The sequence below is a fragment of the Coregonus lavaretus genome (assembly GCF_964263955.1).
Source record: "Coregonus lavaretus genome assembly, chromosome: 18".
Lineage (NCBI taxonomy): Eukaryota > Metazoa > Chordata > Actinopteri > Salmoniformes > Salmonidae > Coregonus > Coregonus lavaretus.
The window spans coordinates 35,766,592-35,785,852 of record NC_140005.1 but is presented as its reverse complement, the minus strand read 5'-3'; the positions used below and the strand labels follow the sequence as shown (position 1 = coordinate 35,785,852).

Below are 19,261 nucleotides of genomic sequence, written 5' to 3'. Positions count from 1 at the left end.
TCGTATGGTATATTTGTCTTTATACCTTCTGGGAGAGCATGGAACTCACCCTCAGCCTAACTTCTATGTGCCCCAGCTGATCTGGATAAATGTAGTTAAAGAAAGTAATTTTAATGTAAATTGTTAGATACTAACCACGTTTTCATGCAGTAAAGTCATACTGTATAAAAAAATAAAAAAACATGACCGCTGTTTCTGTACAATTGTATAAATGCCGACAGAATTTGTTCGTTCGACATGGTGGGATCTTTTTGTTATGCGAAAAATGGCGGTGGAAACCCCTTTATGCGCAAATATTGATAATATAACCATCATATTGAAGTAAACTTGGGAGTCACGCGATGATATGGTGTGTGTGATCCTCCCACTACGACTCGGCAAACCATGTAGTGTATTGGGCTACAGATGAAATAAATTATGATTAACTTCACAGGGTAGTGAAAGTCCACGGTGATCTTGATCCTCCTTTTCCAATAAATATTGAGGGTCTTATTCTGGTGACATGATTGATGCTTGACAAAAAAATATTCTGTTTTTTATCCATAATAATCTCATCATTTAGATTTACTAGCCGACGGCCACTGTATCTGCGAGCTGTTGGCTAGAGCGCAGGTGCCAAGACCAGAGAGACTAGAGTTAAATGCGATGGAATTTGAATTGGGTACATGAAAAACGTAATGGTGGACTATGTAATAAGCACTGATTTGGTGGAAACACACCAATGGTGGGAAAATGCGCATATTTACTTCATGTGGATTATTGAATATTTTCGCATATAAATCTGTCGCCAATTGGATGGAAACCAAGTTTCTGAGATTTGTATTTTATCCCAATCCCTCCAGACACACACACACACACACACACACACACACACAGAGAGAGAGAGAGAGAGAGAGAGAGAGTGGACAGGACATAGTCAGCCTGGACCAGTTTAGGGATAAAGTGCTCAAAGACACAACTGCAGGAGATCGCATCTAGGATTTGATACCTGGAACCCTCCAATTGCTAGCTCATATCCCACCAGATTTCCCTGACAGACCCGGGATTCGACCTGCCTCTAACTGCTATCCCATATAAACCCTTCGTAAATGCAGAATATATTTGCAAATGACAGGAAAATATGACGATGTGCCCTTGAGCAAGGCACTTAACCCTCTTTTCTCCCATAAATCGCTCTAGATAAAATGTAAATGTATATTTTCTGTCATGTCATGGGGCCCCCATTGATTTTGTTATGTTTGTGTCACTCAGATAGCATAAGAACATGGCAGAATGTGTAGAATCGCAGAAAACATCCTTTAAAACTGTAAAATGTTCTCTCAGCCATTGCAAAATGTGTAGAGATGCAGAAAACAACCTTTAAAACTGTCAAATGTTCTCTCAGCCCCATGCCAAAAATATGTAGCTCCACGCTAACTTTACTACCCCTGCTGAAAAAAAATCATACGGGAAACACTGCATTTCAACTGCCTCAAATTTAGTACAACTGTCTTTTAGCTTTTGCCTCAAACCAAAACCACTACTGCGTTGTTTATGTTGATCTCATGGGCTGTCAGTGTTTGAATCCAAATGAATGGACATCCCCAGCCCTCAGTTTTACAGACTCGGGATTGTGGCTATAATGATTGTAAATGCAATTTGTGCTGCGTTCATAACCAAATGGGAAGGTGGTATTTACCACATACGACTGGGAAAAATCCACTTGTCTCCAACTGGTAGCCTAATTGCTAGTGGGGAAACCCTGTCTAAACCGGATGCAGTTTGATTGACATCTTAAGTGGAGGTCCAATTCACAATCGTTGCCACCTCGGCCCTCGATTTAGCGAGTGAAGAACTTTGATCACTTTTGGGGTTGATATGACCCACAGGTTGCATTCCAAACACTTAAAAGACACACCTGTTAAATGCAAACTATAGTAATGTGTCAAACTCCGGTGGCCGCGAAGTGTCAAATGTAATCAACAGGGGCTGCATTTTCGGCATGTGAGACATAATGAAGCTAGCTTGCTAAAACATATTTAGATGACATTGATTTTATCGTTGGCAAATTGGAATGACCCTCAAATTGGCTGTCTCGTAGTGAAGAGCCTACAACGTAGCTAGCTTCATAAACATGTATTGGAATTCTGAAATGTATTGGAATAACTACTTGAGTAAAAGTATTTGGTTTTAAATATACTTGAGTGTCAAAAGTAAATGTAATTAGTAAAATATACTTAAGTATCAAAAGTAAAAGTATAAATCATTTCAAATTCCTTATATTAAGCAAACCAGACGGCACAATGTATGTTTTTTTAAATGTACAGATAGCTAGGGGCACACTCCAACACTCAGACATAATTTACATACGAAGCGTTTGTGTTTAGTGAGTCCGTCAGATCAGAGGCAGTAGAGATGACCAGGGATGTTCTCTTGATAAGTGTGTGAATTGCATTCTAAATGTAATGAGTACTTTTGAATGTCAGGGAAAATGTATGGAGTAAAAAGTACAATATTTTCTTTAAGAATGTAGTGAAGTAAAAGTAAAAGTAGTCAAAAATATAGATAGTAAAATAAAGTACAGATACCCCAAAAAAACGACTTAAGTAGTACTTTCAAGTACCCCCTGTATATAGCCTCGTTATTGTTATTTTATTGTGTTACTTTTTATTATTTTTTACTTCAGTTTATTTGGTAAATATTTTCTTAACTCTTTCTTGAACTGCATTGTTGGTTAAAGGCTTGTAAGTAAGCATTTCATAGTAAGGTAATTGTATTAGTAATACCTGTTGTATTCGGCGCATGTGACAAATAGTTTGATTTGATTTAATATATTTCGTTTTTTAGTTTTAGATTTGTGTATTGTTGTGAATTGTTAGATAGTACTGCACTGTTGGAGCTAGGAACACAAGCATTTCGCTACACCCGCAACAACAATTGCTAAATATGTGTATGTGACCAATAACATTTGATTTGATAACACCGAGTTGAAATTTAATTACAGTGAAATCGCAGGTAAATTCGTGCATTGACCATTTCAATCTGGTTAGAGCTGGTTGGCTAGCACATGTAGCTTCCCCCGAATAAGAATGCCCACGAATTTTGTCTGTCGTTACGTATACAGTCGCCATATAGACGTGTTCAATTTAGATTATATTTATACCCCAACCGTTCTGTCTTTGTTGAAGGGCCCCCTACCATAAAGCGGGGAGTTTCAAACCTCCCCATGGCAGCGTTCCGTACCACCTCAGCATGCATTTTCTCCCTCGGTTTTGAATCATGTGATACAAAAGCGCTGAGTCTGCGCAGTAAGACGTGAACGTGCGTCCGCGGAGCTGTGACGTCGTTCTACAGCACGCATGATTCCTCCAGTTTGGAGATGCGAGGTACAGTATATTATGCTTTCAATTGAGAAAAAGGAAGGGATTATACAAGGAATCGACGACTACCATCGCATATGTTGATCCATTCAAATCTGCAAAAGGTAATCCATGTCCTTAGTAAAACACATGATCCTGTCGAGAAAGACTAAATTGCCATTGCAAGCTCCAAGTCTTCTCTTTCTAGTCTGAGGATGTGGCCACCATGTTGAATTAGGAATCAGGCGCCATTGAATTCGATCGTGTTGTGCACGCGCTGGTGTGTTGTTGGCAAAGCTTTCGTGCTTAGGCCTTTCAGGCCCAAGCCACGTTTTTAGTCGTCGCAGAGCATGGCATCGAGGCCATTGCAGAGAAAGATTTCAATCCATTTATAAGTAAAGGATAGAGGACATACCATTCGTGCCACAACTTGGTGTTGTCAACAAACACCACAATGTATGCGATTACGGTACGCCGGCATCATGTTTGTTTACCTGTGTTGTCTTGTATGGTAATGCAAAATGGCCACCGTGAGGTCTTTGATTTCACGATATTATCGCTGTTTTTCAGAAATGGACAAGCTTGGTGTCGGTAGCATATGTATATGGTAGTCATTCTTAAGAGATGTCCTATCAAACGTTCATTATAACATTAGAAGGTTCAAGTACCCTACAGTTGGCTGCTATTTCATAACTTGACTTAAAAACGAATTATTCAAGTAAGTACACTTAAGTCGACGACATGTTTGTTAGTGTGTCCATTTTCGATCAAAAACATTGTTACGTCAACATCAAATTTCCTGTGAAGAATATGATTTTCTCTTATTTTTCAGGCAACGTGAGGGAGGTTAAATTATGTTCAATAATAGCCTAGGCAGCCATGGAGGGCGCTGGAGCTGCACTATGGTCTAGAATTGCTCGTACATAAAGCATCCTTCATTCATATGTGTACTGTCTTAATAAAACACACATTTCCAACACCATTTTAGGATATTCGGACGTTCAGCCAAGGGTGTGTAACATCCTATGATGTCTGAAAATGGTGGTGGAAAATTGTGTTTTATTAAAGATGTCCTCTGGTACTTTGGCGACAAAGTATTTTTGAAACCTCCCGCTTTGGGCTGGACGTGTCAGTGTGTACATATATGCATAATCTATGAGCAGAATTACTGTTTTACCTCAAAAAGCAACAAAATACATAATTTGAAAGCGGCTGTTTTCTTGAAGTTGTACCATGCCATTTTCCCTAAATTTTCCACATTTGAGTGACAGCTAGCAAGAGGCCTAACCAGTGTTATCCAATGACGTTGCATGGTGGGCCCAACCGCTCAGTGGACACAGCAGAGAGAGCGCACTCAATGACGTGGTGCACATATCTGCATATATGTGATGTAGTACACAATATTTGGGGACTACTTTTGGCTCGTGAGTGTTACTTTCAGAACTACTGGCTAAAAAGTATTAAAGTACAGGAGAATCTCTTTTAAGACGGTACCACAGAGATGGATAGAGTTTGACTTATAGAGGCCATAAGGCCGTTTTAGCATGGGCAGAGCCATTGAGGGCTTCCACCATTTTAATGTAGTCAACTGGGTGGGACTTCGAACTTCATTGGCTGATCCCTCAGAGTCATGTCCAACCGAGTAATCAGGAGTGATCAGCCAACTGTGAAGAAAAATTACCATTTCAAAATGGAGATCGCCTCAATGGCTCTGCTCGTGCGCTCACATGCCATAATGGGAACTATATAGGGATGCTTTCTCTATCCATCTCTGTGTACAGTACACATTTTCCCATGTTTTTACAGACTGCCCACCATTAAAGCTAGTTAAGGAGGAAAATTATGCCTTTGTACTACTTAGCACCATGAATAGAAGATGCTTTATTTATGAGCTGGTCCATGGGGGACACGAGTGTATTACGGGCTGGGCACATCAATCCTAGATGATAGTGCAGATCTAGCGCCCACTATCGGCTGCCTAGGCTACTTCAATAATAGGCCTACATTTACACATGAACAATTTCAATTTCCTTAGCTATCAGGAGTAAACTGGGGGTTTAATCAAATGCATGTTCATGTGTTATTGTTTTGATGATTAAATTACTAGACTGATCTACAGTTCTTTTGTGATGTGTTTCTTTTTTTGTGTTTAACTTTATTGTTCATTATCTATCGATACATTTTGGTTTGTATTTATTCTTAGTTGCATAATGTCCAAATATCTATGATTTATGCATTGTCATACTATGTTGTGTTGTAATTTATCCTAGTAGTCATAATTTGTCATATTTCCAAAGTAAGTAAATGTTTTGAGAAATGCATGTAAAAGTGTCATTTCTCAACGGTTGAATTGTTTATTTTTTAAATGTTTTTAACCGTTCTAATAATTTACCAAAATAGCCTTAGCACAGTTAAGGGGCCGATAGGGCTGGGCGATATATCGAATTAATTGGAATTAATGTTTTTGCGCGATATTCCAAATGTCTGTATCGCAAGAATCAAGGTTTTTGTTATTTTTCGTTTTTATGTGCGTTTATGTCCGCTTGTTCTCATGTATTTTGGGGCTCGTCTCCTCTATATAATGACGAGATGTACGTCTCCGCCCTAACAATGGGGGGAGTCGTCCCAATGCCGGGAAGGCAGGCCCAAAGAAACGCATTGGCCTTCTTTTGGACAGATTTTAGCGAGAGTAAAACCTCTCGCTTTGTCTCTTCATCTATGGTTTACGAAAACACCAAGCCCCTCCCCCTGCTTCTCACACCAACAAAGTTGAGAGATCACGTCTTCCTCTCTGGCAAGCGGTTTCAACTCGCTATTTGCATTTAATAATAATAATAATATGCCATTTAGCAGACGCTTTTATCCAAAGCGACTTACAGTCATGCGTGCATACATTTTTGTGAATGGGTGGTCCCGGGGATCGAACCCACTACCTTGGCGTTACAAGCGCCGTGCTCTACCAGCTGAGCTAGAGAGGACAACATTTGAGTTTTGGTCCAAAATAATCGGTAATATGGACACAAACACATTGAGACATTATTTTACTGTAATAGAGGAGAAGTTAACTTTTCAAACGATACCTTGTTTATGTCTCAACTACTCAAATTGCGTGCAGTGCATACACTACTAAAACGACAGTATCAATGAACATTGATTCTGGAAAATGAATGCAGAGATTGTCGCGCGCGGCATTGGTAACACGTACCGTTAGCAGCATTTTAGTCAGACTGTTACACTAGCTGTCTAGTCTGTGTTTTATAAATGTGCAATAAGCATAAAACACAATTATATAAGGCCACTTGATTTCAACATATGAACAAAGTGGACAGGCTAACATGCTTTTCAAACAGTTGGAGACAGAACACTGTTAGCTAGCAAATAGATCAAATTTAGCTAAACTTGAAATATAACTGTAAGTCGCTCTGGATAAGAGCGTCTGCTAAATGACTAAAATGTAATGTAAAGTTTAGCTGGCTAATCGCTAGCACGTGGGCTTGAGAGGTTGTTGATGAGACCTGTGTTAATTTTCTATAACCTAATGCCTGCTACAAGAACTGAGTCATTTTTAGTGAATGTGCATTATGCATATGTGGTTTTAGTTAAATTTGTAACAAAAAGGGCATTTTCGTAGACAGACTTGAAAGCCAGATCAGTTATTATTGCAAAAAGAAAGCAAGTTTAACTATTTTTATGAAATAATTATATTATTAGTGGGTCTTATGGTTGTGGAATGCTTATATTTATCCTAGGTATAACTTCACAAGCCCTGGATTCATTAGATTATTGCTGTCTGTTTTGAAATACAGTGTATTTGGTCTTTAATTGTACAACAATGCTTATTTAGAGAAAACATTTCAAAAATGTAGATATACAGTGCCTTCGGAAAGTATTCAGATCCTTTGACTTTTTCAACCTTTTGTTAGGTTACAGCCTTATTCTAAAATTGATAAAAATTGTTTTTTTCACCCCATCATCAATCTACACACAATACCCCATAATGTATTGGCTGATCCCTCAGAATTGTTTGCTAATTTATAAAAAATCAAAAACTGAAATATGACATTTACATAAGTATTCAGACCCTTTACTCAGTACTTTGTTGAAGCACCTTTGACAGCGATTACAGCCTTGAGTCTTCTTGGGTATGACGCTACAAGCTTGGCACACCTGTGTTTGGGGAGTTTCTCTCATTTCTCTCTGCAGATCCTCTCAAACCCATAGCACTCACATCTGTAGCCATGAAGTGCTTTGGAAGGCTGGTCATGGCTCACATCAACACCATTATCCCAGAAACCCTAGACCCACTCCAATTTACATACCGCCCCAACAGATCCACAGATGATGCAATCTCTATTGCACTCCACACTGCCCTTTCCCACCTGGACAAGAGGAACACCTACGTGAGAATGCTATTCATTGACTAAAGCTCAGCGTTCAACACCATAGTGCCCTCAGAGCTCATCACTAAGCTGAGGACCCTGGGACTAAACACCTCCCTCTGCAACTGGATCCTGGACTTCCTGACGGGCTGCCCCCAGGTGGTAAGGGTAGGTAACAACACATCTGCCACGCTGATCCTCAACACGGTGGCCCCTCAGGGGTGCGTGCTCAGTCCCCTCCTGTACTCCCTGTTCACCCATGACTGCATGGTCAGGCACGACTCCAACACCATCGTGTAGCTCAGTTGGTAGAGCATGGCGCTTGCAACGCCAGGGTTGTGGGTTCGATTCCCACGGGGGGCCAGTATGAAAAAATTTATGCACTCACTAACTGTAAGTTGCTCTGGATAAGAGCGTCTGCTAAATGACTACAATGTAAAATGTAAATGTAATCATTAAGTTTGCCGACGACACAACAATGGTAGGCCTGATCATCGACAATGATGAGACAGCCTATAGGGAGGAGGTCAGAGACCTGACCGTGTGGTGCCAGGATAACAACCTCTCCCTCAACGTGATCAAGACAAAGGAGATGATTGTGGACTACAGGGGAAAAAAAGAGGACTGAGCACACCCCCATTCTCATCAACGGGGCTGTAGTGGAACAGGTTGAGGGCTTCAAGTTCCTTGGTGTCCACATCACCAACAAACTATCATGGTCCAAACACACCAAGACAGTCGTGAAGTGGGCACGACAAAGCCTAATCCCCTTCAGGAGACTGAAAAGATTTGGCATGGGTCCTCAGATCTTCAAAAAGTTATACAGCTGCACCATCGAAAGCATCCTGACTGGTTGCATCACCGCCTGTTATGTCAACTGCTCGGCCTCCGACCGCAAGACACTACAGAGGGTGGTGCGTACGGCCCAGTACATCACTGGGGCCAAGCTTCCTGCCATCCAGGACCTCTATACCAGGCGGTGTCAGAGGAAGGCCCTCAAAATTGTCAGACTCCAGCCACCCTAGTCATACACTGTTCTCTCTGCTACCGCTCGGCAATCGGTATCGGAGCGCCAAGTCTAGGTCCAAAAGGCTTCTTAACAGCTTCCACCCCCAAGCCATTAGACTCCTGAACAGCTAATCATGGCTACCCAGACTATTTGCATTGTCCCCCCACCCCACCCCCTCTTTTACGCTGCTGCTACTCTGTTATCTATGCATAGTTACTTTAACTCTACACACGTACATATTACCTCGACTAACCTGTGCCCCCGCACATTGACTCTGTACCGGTACCCCCTGTATATCGCGTTCCTGCTGTTATTTTATTTTACTGCTGCTCTTTAATTATTTTTTAATTTGAACTTATCAATTTGTTACTTAACACTTATTTTTCTTAACTGCATTGTTGGTTAAGGGCTTGTAAGTAAGCATTTCACTGTAAGGTCTACACCTGTTGTATTCGGCGCATGTGGCAAATACAATTTGATTTGATTTGGATGGGTAGCGTTGCTGCACAGCTATTTTCAGGTCTCTTCAGAGATGTTTGATCGGGTTCAAGTCTGGGCTCTGGTTGGGCCACTCAAGGACATTCAGAGACTTGTCCCGAAGCCACTCCTGCGTTCTCTTGGCTGTGTGCTTAGGGTCGTTGTCCTGTTGGAAGGTGAACCTTCGCCCCAGTCTGAGGTCCTGAGCAATCTGGAGCAGGCTTTCATCAAGGATCTCTCTTTACTTTGCTCTGTTCATCTTTGCCTCGAATACTGGCTAGTCTCCCAGTCCCTGCCCCTGAAAAACATCCCCACAGCATGATGCTGCCACCACCATGCTTCACTGTAGGGATGGTGCCAGGTTTCCTCCAGACGTGACGCTTGGCATTCAGGCCAAAGAGTTCAATCTTGGTTTCATCAGACCAGAGAATCTTGTCTCTCATGGTCAGAGTCTTTAGGTGCCTTTTGGCAAACTCCAAGCAAGCTGTCATGTGCCTTTTACTGAGGAGTGGCTTCCATCTGGCCACTCTACCATAAAGGACTGATTGGTGGAGTGCTGCAGAGATGGTTGTCCTTCTGGAAGGTTCTCCCATCTCCACAGAGGAACTCTAGAGCTCTGTCAGAGTAACCATCGGGTTCTTGGTCACCTCCCTGACCAAGGCCCTTCTCCCCCGACTGCTCAGTTTGGCTGGGCGGCCAGCTCTAGGACGAGTCTTGGTGGTTCCAAACTTCTTCCATTTAAGAATAATGGAGGCCACTGTGTTCTTGGGGACCCTGAATGATGCACACATGTTTTGGTACCCTTCCCCAGATCTGTGCCTCGACACAATCCTGTCTCGGAGCTCTACAGACAATTCCTTCGACCTCATGGCTTGGTTTTTGCTCTGACATGCACTATCACTAAAAATCAAGGGGTCTGAGTACTTTCCGGAGGCACTGTATATTGTGAATCGCCCATAAGTAAAAAATAAAATAGCAATATGATTTTTAGGCCATATCGCCCAGCCCTCGGGGCCGAACTTCCTTTCTGCCCTGAAGAATGTTATAGTTCCTCTCAAAGCTTAAATGGATACTTTGGGATTTTGGCAATGAAGCCCTTTTCAGATGGACTCTTGGATACAATTTTTATGTCTCTGCATCCATTATGAAGGAAGTTATAGTTTTGCCAGCCAGCTCTAACTAGCATTAGTGCAATGACTGGATGTCTATGATAACAGCTAGCATGCCAGAATACTCTAGAGATCTGTCAATGTAAGGTAGCAGTATGAAATGATTTGGCTAGCTAGAGAGTTGGTAATAGCTTGCTAACTCAATTAGTTTCCTCTTTTAATTTTAATGTGGATTGGCCTTTTGATGTCAGATATTCATGATCATATCTTTATCATGCTAAATATCGCTTTATTATTGTTTTAGGATGCAGAATGAAGATCTCGACAGACAGATGTAAGAGGGCGTTCTGCCCTCGAAAAAGACCGTGACAAGTTCATGGCCGCCAACAAGAAGAAGAGAATAATGGTGCTTCGTGAGGAGGGGGCAGCTGCGCCCATGGCACTGCACTCGACTGCCTCTCCCCCTGACCTATTTGGTGCCCTAAAAACAGGGCAAGCAAGTGCAGTTGTAGCCAACGAGGAAGCAAATATTGCAGCAACATACACTCCAGGCTCTGTAATGGGTGTTGGTCTTACATTGAACTCCGCTGTCAGGTCTAATAACCAACCAGATAATTTACCACCGGAGAGCACCTGCAGAGGTATCAAGGTGATGTTGGACAACAACAATATGTGGAATGAGTTCTTCAGATGCAAAACCGAGATGATACTAACCAAACAAGGCCGGAGAATGTTCCCTTATTGCCGCTTTCGCATCTCTGGTTTGGATCCCTTCCAGAAGTACAATCTGCTCATGGATATCAACCCAATGGACAACAAACGTTACAAGTGGACTGGGAAAAACTGGCAAATGAGTGGAAAGGCAGAAGCCCATGTGCTGAGACAGATCTTCATCCACCCAGACTCTCCAGCTTCTGGTCACCAATGGATGCAGAACCCAGTTTCATTCTACAAGCTTAAGCTCACTGACAACACCATGGACCAGGAGGGCAATGTCATTTTGCACCCAATGCACCGATACTTACCGCACCTCCATGTGGTCTCAGCTGAAATGGCTACAGAGGATATTCAGCTCAATGGGCCTGACGTAATAACCTTCACCTTTCCCCAGACTGAGTTCTTTGCTGTAACAGCCTACCAGAACTTACGCATGTCTCAGTTTAAAGCGGACTTCAACCCTTTTGCAAGTGGACCCTCTTGGGCTCTAAAGCTGAAAACGAGTCCCTCCAATGATTCGAAGAAGAATGAAACCAGATCTCCCAATGAACTCAAGCCTATGAAAGGCTTGAATGGCCTGAAATCTTTGATGGCGGCAAAACACAGCTGTAAAGACACTTCAGCAGTAGATAAAGGACTCTGCAGCGCTGATGCTCAAAATGTTACACTTACAGACAGTGAAACCAGATCTCCCAATGAGCTCAAGTCTGTGAAAGGCCTCAGTGGCCTGAAGTCTTTGATGGCAAAACGTAACTCTAAAGACACTTCAGCAGTAGATCAAGGACTCCTCAATTCAAATGCTCAAAATGTCACCCTTGCAGATGGTGACAAATCTGAGGTCAACATTGATGGACCCAGCTCCAGGCTGAAATCTAGTCCCTCCAATGAGATGAAGAAAGACCCCAGCCAGTCTCCCAATGAGCTCAAGTCTGCGAAAAGCCTGAATAATCTTAAGTCTTTGATGGCAAAACGCAACTCTAAAGATACTTCTGCAGTAGGTCAAGGACTTCTCACTTCCGATACTCAAAATGTTATGCTTGCAGACAGTAACAAGTCTGGGGTCAAAATAAGTCCCTTAAATGAGTCGAAAAAAGAAGACACCAAATCTAACTATGAACTCAAGCCTGTGAAAAGCCTGAATAACCTGAAGTCTTTGATGGCAAAACGCAACTCTAAAGACATGTCAGCACTAGATAAAGGAGTCCTCAGTGCAGATACTAAAAATGTTACACGTGCTGACAGTGACAAGTCCTGGGTCAACGCTAATGAACCCAGCTCCTGCACTCCAAAGTTGAGATCAAGTCCCTCCAATGAGTTGAAAAAAGTAGAAACCACATCTCAGAAGGAATTCAACCCTCTTAGAAGTAATCTGAGGTTTTTGATGGCAAGACTCAACTCTAAAGACACTTTAGCGGTAGATCAAGGACTCCTCAGCTCTCATGCTCAAAATGTTACACTTGGAGAATCTGACAATTCAAGGGTTAAAGATAATGCACCCAGCTCTCGCAAGAAATCAAGTCCCTCCAAGATGAAGAAAGATGAAACCATATCTCCCAAGGTGCGCAAGCCTGTGAAAAATACCCGAAAGTCTTTGCGCGGAAAACGCAACTTCCTAAAGACTTCAGTAGCAGATCAAGGACTCACCAGCTCCGATGCTCATACTGCTACAGTTGCAGACAGTGAAAAGTCAGTCTGCAACAAAGAGTCGACTGATCAAAGTTCCTGGTAAGTTCTCATGTTCAGTAAGCTACATGTTAGCACTTTACTTTTTACTTTAAAATGCACTGCTAATCTTTTGCATTTCTCTTTTGAGCAGTACAACAGGTCCTCCCCAAAGTAACCTGACTCAGCTGATTCGGGAGTGTCATCTGAAAATAAGAAGGTGCAATGTGGAGATAACCAATACAGCTTGCAATGTTGAGCAAACAGACACTAAGGGCATGGTTGCCAAAGGCAAAGTTGTGGAAGTAGCTGTGAATGACAATCTGTCCCAGATTCCTGAAGCGTTGTCTGGGAAAACTATTAAAAAGGTGGGAACCCAGGACAATGGGAATACAATTGACAGTGAAAAGGACCTCTTCATTTCATCTCAGTCACAGGAACCTGTGAAGACCCATGTGACAATCATTGACCATTCAGCAGATGAAGTTGAAAGCAGTCAAAAGGCTTCCCAGAGCACCTCAGTGAGCTCTGAAGCAAAAAGGACAGGTTCTAATGAACAGCAGCAGGGGAAGGCTAAACCACACAAACGACCTGAACCTGTGCCTTTGCCCCTGCTTGCACTCTACCTTCAACAGTTGAAGTCGAAATCCAGACCTGTTAGGACCAAACCAAAATCTCCTTTGCCTTCTACTTCATCCCCATCTTCTGCTGGCCCAGCCACCGACCCAGCAATGGTCCCCACTGGATATGCTGTTCCTCCAGCCAGTGATCCTGTAGTTCAAGTCACTGATCCTGCTGGTCCAGCTCTCGATCCCGTTGTTCCAGCCATTGCCCCCACTGGGCCAACCACATACTATGCTGGTGTACCCACCGATATTTCAGTCCCAAACACAGATTTTTTGGTTCCTGCCACAGACTCATTGTTACCAGAACCTGACCCAGTATTACCTACTACTGATCTGTCATTACTTGTCCCTGAACCTACCTTATCCATTGCACTATCATCCCACACTCCACCCCTCATGTTGCCATTCCCTGACCCATTGTTACCAGCCCCCGACTCATTAATACCAGCCCCTGCCTTGTCATCCCCAGCCCAAGAACTGCCATCTCCTGTAGCCGTCACATTGAACCTAGCGGCTGATCTATCATCACTTACCTCCAACCATCCCTCAAATGCCCCTGCACTGTCATCAACACCTAGTGTTGCCACCTTGAAACCTGAGTGTACCCCATCATTACCATCCCCTGGCCCTTCACTAGGTGGCTTTGAGCCATCATCACCTGCATCATTACCAGATCTTGAACCCCCTTTACCTTCCCCTGTTCAATTGAAACTGGTCAAAGCCCTTTCCTTACCTGTACCTGCCTCGTCATTCCCAGCCCTTGAACAATTACCGGTCCCAAACCTTTTTGTACTCTCTTCTGAACTTTCATCACATGCATCGCTGTTAGCACTACCTGCCCCTGATCCTTTTTTAACAACACCCTTTATCCCATTGTTGCCTTCCGCTCACCTTAACCCATTACCCTTTGAGGCAGCCTCATTTTCATCTACCTCTCACCCTGGCTCACCTCCCTTGGACCCTGCCTCATCATTTCAAGTCAATTATGAACCATTAACACGCCCTTCTACACCGTCTCCACTCCCATTCCAGTTATCTCCTTTTTCATCATTAGGTCCTGACCCATTGTCACCAACCCCTTCACTTGCCGACTTCACTCACTTTTTCACGATCTCTGATGAGCTTGAGATGACTGAAGACTTTCCAAGCAGTGAGGCGGCTCCTGTCCCATGTCCTCATGTCCCAACTTTAATTACCCCTAGTGTACCAGTTAGTTCTACTCTACCAGTTGGTTCTAGTCAGCCAACCCAGAGCATTAAACCCCAGAGATCTAAGAAGAGATCTAGGAAAGGAGTGAAATCTGCCAAGGGTGATCCACTCCGAGTGATTGGTGGACCCACAGATGTCACCATGCAGCCCAACCTCGAGGAAGTTGAGGAGCAGCTGTTCGTCTCTTTCACCTCCAAGGTAACGCATAGATTGTTAAATGTATTTCCATCTGTCAGCATTTTGGTAACACTTTACTTGCATTCACAACACCTTTATGAAACGGTTTACAACACCTTTATGAGTGTTACAGGTCATTCATAACAACCTTCGTACCACAATTGTCAAAGAAAAGTTCATCATTCAATTAGATAATTTCAAGGGCTGTTTACTAAGTGGCATCCTGCCAAATTGAGAGATCACAAGAGAAGATGCACAACGCTCAATGCACACTGTCACTAACTGTTGACCCTTTGCTACTCCCAACCTGTTATGTGAAAGGTGTTATGAATGCATTATGTACACCCCCTTCAAGTAAAGTGTTACCGTTATTTCACGGTGTGTCACCTGTGTTTCCTCGGTTCTTGTTTAAGAGGCAGGTAGATCTTTAACAAGGAAATCCTTCCTTTGGTTATATTTGTTATGAAGTGAATAAAGGAAAGTTTTATTTGTTTTCAACAGTCCACACTTTATCTTTGCAAAATAATGCAGTACAATATAATACAGTATACAATATAATACAGCATATTATAAGCTGTACAATAAGACATAAGGGCTTATACAAGCTTATAACAAGTAACAAAGCACTATATCCATTGGTTTCAAGTAAAGTGTCATATATTTAAGTAAAGTGTTATAAATTACAGGAAGCACTTGAAGTCCACCTAGGAGAGCCTGCATGTGAGACGACAACTGCACAACCTGAGAAAACCCCCGAGGCGAAAGAGAATGGTAAAGAAAACAACAATTTGATCCATCATGTTCCCAAGCTGCTGTTATGTGACATCTGTTAAACTATTTGTCTCTTTCAGTTGGAGGACCGGAAACCACAGAGGAAAGAATAGCTGCTTTTGAGAAGGTTCTTTTGGAAGATCTGAAGGTTATGAAGCATCGGCAGGTCATACATCCTGTGTTGCAAGAAGGTAACCAAAATAAATGGCAGTGAATGACAGAGTATTTACTTTTTATTTTCAACAACTTACTTGCACACTAGCATGGGTCATGTCCCACTTTGCTTTTCATGACAGTGTTCCCGTCATGTTTAATCCTACTCATGACGGTAGATTGCTTTTTTATGATACAGTTGAAGTCGGAAGTTTACATACACTTAGGTTGGAGTCATTAAAACTCGTTTTTCAACAACTCCACACATTCTTTGTTAACAAACTATGGTTTTGGCAAGTCAGTTAGGACATGACACAAGTAATTTTTCCAACAATTGTTTACAGACAGATTATTTCACTTATAATTCACTGTATCAAAATTCCAGTGGGTCAGAAGTTTACATACACTAAGTTGACTGTGCCTTTAAACAGCTTGGAAAATTCCAGAAAATGATTTCATGGCTTTAGAAGCTTCTGATAGGCTAATTGACTAACCGTGAAGAACGGGGGTGGCAGCATCATGCTGTGGGGGTGCTTTGCTGCAGGAGGGACTGGTGCACTTCACAAAATAGATGGCATCATGAGGAAGGAACATTATGTGGATATATTGAAGCAACATCTCAAGACATCAGTCAGGAAGTTAAAGCTTGGTCGCAAATGGGTCTTCCAAATGGACAATGACCCCAAGCATACTTCCAAAGTTGTGGAAAAATGTCTTAAGGACAACAAAGTCAAGGAATTGGAGTGGCCATCACAAAGCCCTGACCTCAATCCTATAGAAAATTTGTGGGCAGAACTGAAAAAGCGTGTGTGAGCAAGGAGGCCTACAAACCTGACTCAGTTACACCAGCTCTGTCAGGAGGAATGGGCCAAAATTCACCCAACTTATTGTGGGAAGCTTGTGGAAGGCTACCTGACACGTTTGACCCAAGTTAAACAATTTGAAGGCAATGCTACCAAATACTAATTGAGTGTATGTAAACTTCTGACCCACTGGGAATGTGATGAAATAAATAAAAGCTGAAATAAATCATTCTCTCTACTATTATTCTGACATTTTACATTCTTAAAATAAAGCTGTGATCCTAACTGACCTAAGACAGGGAATTTTTACTAGGATTAAATGTCAGGAATTGTGAAAAACTGAGTTTAAATGTATTTGGCTAAGGTGCATGTAAACTTACGACTTCCAACTGTATCTAGTATACGCTTGAAGATCGCTTATCTGTCATCTGTCTTCTTTGAAGTTGGACTGAAGATGAGTTTACTGGATCCCACTCTGGTCATCGACCTGCAATACTTAGGTGTTTGTCTACCTCTACCACCACCCATCCTATGTCCAGGACCAAGCACTGCAGGATTGGCATCTTGTCCAAGTTAGTAGTCGTTTGTTGTTAGAGTTTCTGTTTTGGCCAAATGGTTGAGAGTATTTGTTCAGTAACCCGTTTTAGGGTTTTATGATGATAAGTTAATACATATTGAAAGGAGCCATTGTTCATTGTCATATCTGTTTTTCAGGTGGTACAGTTCCCTTTGTTTCCAGGACGGGCAAGACAACAGACTTCACCCAAATCAAAGGCTGGAGAGATAAGATTGTCCCCTCAGACTCCTTAGCATCGTCCAAGCCTGAAGGTAATATTTACATAGAAATCCTTATTTTCTGATTTGATTTGATTAGCTACTCCTTTGTCGGAAATATTGCATGGTGCTTTAAAGGTGACAAAACAAGAAGAGGGGATAGAGTTGAGACTGTTTATTCTTGACGTTTTAGCTCAGACCAGAGCTTGTGAGATGAGTTGAGCGGCTCCGCCAGAAACCGCTCCACGCTCACAGGAAAAAAAAGTCCTGCTTCAAATTCGCTCCATTCATTACAATCACAATTTAACCAACAGCCATCTATTGTTGTGACTACCTAGACCTACCAATTGGTTTTTAAGTATTGAAACCAAACCATACGGATTTGAATGAAAAGTATTTGAATAAACATGAAAAGGTGAATGTAAGAAGCGAACATCATTTCAAATAGGCTAGATGTCATATTAAACAGCATATAAACACTCTAAATAGGTCAGGAGCCAGACAGAGAGCCTAAGAAGGAACAAACATGAATTTATTAAGGCTATATTATAAAAATTATTTCAAGGCTATAGCCTACAAAGAAATACATTGTGAAGCGTTTGCGAGGGCGACGCAATAGACTGGTAGGGACATAAAGCATGCAGCATTTAAACATTTCGTTGTATTAAATCTATAAATTGCACATATACAGTTGAAGTTGGAAGTGTTCATTCACTTAGGTTGGAGTCATTAAAAAGTTAAAGCTTGGTCGCAAATGGGTCTTCCAAATGGACAATGACCCCAAGCATACTTCCAAAGTTGTGGCAAAATAGCTTAAGGACAACAAAGTCAAGGTATTGGAGTGGCCATCACAAAGCCCGGACCTCAATCCTATAGAAAATGTGTGTGCAGAACTGAAAAAGCGTATGCGAGCAAGGAGGCCTACAAACCTGACTCAGTTACACCAGCTCTGTCAGGAGGAATGGGCCAAAATTCACCCAACTTATTGTGGGAAGCTTGTGGAAGGCTACTCGACACGTTTGACCCAAGTTAAACTATTTAAAGGCAATGCTACCAAATACTAATTGAGTATATGTAAACTTCTGACCCACTGGGAATGTGATGAAAGAAATAAAAGCTGGAATAAAACATTCTCTCTACTATTATCTGACATTTCACGTTCTTAAAATAAAGTGGTGATCCTAACTGACCTAAGACAGGGAACTTTTACTAGGATTAAATGTCAGGAATTGTGAAAAACTGTATTTGGCTAAGGTGTATATAAACGTAGTGCCTTTTGAATTCATTTTTAGAAACGGGAGTTTGGCCAGTTTGTGGCTTCAGGCTCATGCGATGGTGCCTGGAGAGCAGCCCAGCAGCGGAGAATATCCTCTCCACACTTGCAGAGCCACTGGGGATGCTAAACACCCTTTTGGCCAGGCTGGACAGGCTGGGCAGAGATGCAGAGTTATTTTCTATTTTTCTATAGGTAGGCTTAAAGGTTTTTAGGCAAAATAACCCAATCAAAACGGAAAGCTCCTTGAATGTGGGAATATGCCAGGCCTTTTGGGCCAAAATCAATGATTGCCTATTGTCTAGATAATAGAAAGAAAATGAACGAAACGTTTAAGAGATCTGATTTAGTTTATAAGTACTTTGCTACAATGACACACAGTTATCTACCAACCTAGTTCCTTTCTTTTAGCATGTGCACATAGTAAGTACACCATCATACTTTTGGGATAAGTGTCTTTTCAGATTCCACAATAATTATTTAGTTGTGGATGTTTCATGTAGCCAGCGTGTAACAACTTCCATATCCCGTGCGTAGATCAATGGCATCCGGTCTATAACCTAACAGTTTAGCACCATACCAGCAGGTGGCTTCCAAGCCTTACAATTAAGTGGACACTCCCTCTCTTGCTCTTGGTCCTCATCTTTGTAAGTCACCTTGATTCAGCACCTGTGTGTGTTTTATCAGTTTCTTTATGAAAATATATATTTAGCGAACTCCATGACGGTAGCTAAAGCAAGGGGCTATTAGCAGCACACAAGTAGACTACAAATGCATGCTGGGG

General features: G+C 42.1%; 1 protein-coding gene across 1 annotated transcript in view; it reads left to right on the top strand.

Annotated features, from left to right (window-relative positions):
- The first annotated feature begins 3,343 nt into the window (after positions 1-3,343).
- The window catches only part of LOC311145428 (uncharacterized protein), a 38,950-nt gene continuing 23,032 nt past the window's right edge, over positions 3,344-19,261 (top strand). Inside the window, exons 1-7 of the mRNA XM_084181665.1 lie at positions 3,344-3,463; positions 10,617-12,754; positions 12,846-14,724; positions 15,390-15,474; positions 15,555-15,665; positions 16,874-17,002; positions 17,145-17,258. Of these exons, the coding sequence (XP_084037791.1) occupies positions 10,689-12,754; positions 12,846-14,724; positions 15,390-15,474; positions 15,555-15,665; positions 16,874-17,002; positions 17,145-17,258 (4,384 nt within the window). The 5' untranslated portion in view covers positions 3,344-3,463; positions 10,617-10,688. The remainder of the gene's footprint in view (positions 3,464-10,616; positions 12,755-12,845; positions 14,725-15,389; positions 15,475-15,554; positions 15,666-16,873; positions 17,003-17,144; positions 17,259-19,261) is intronic.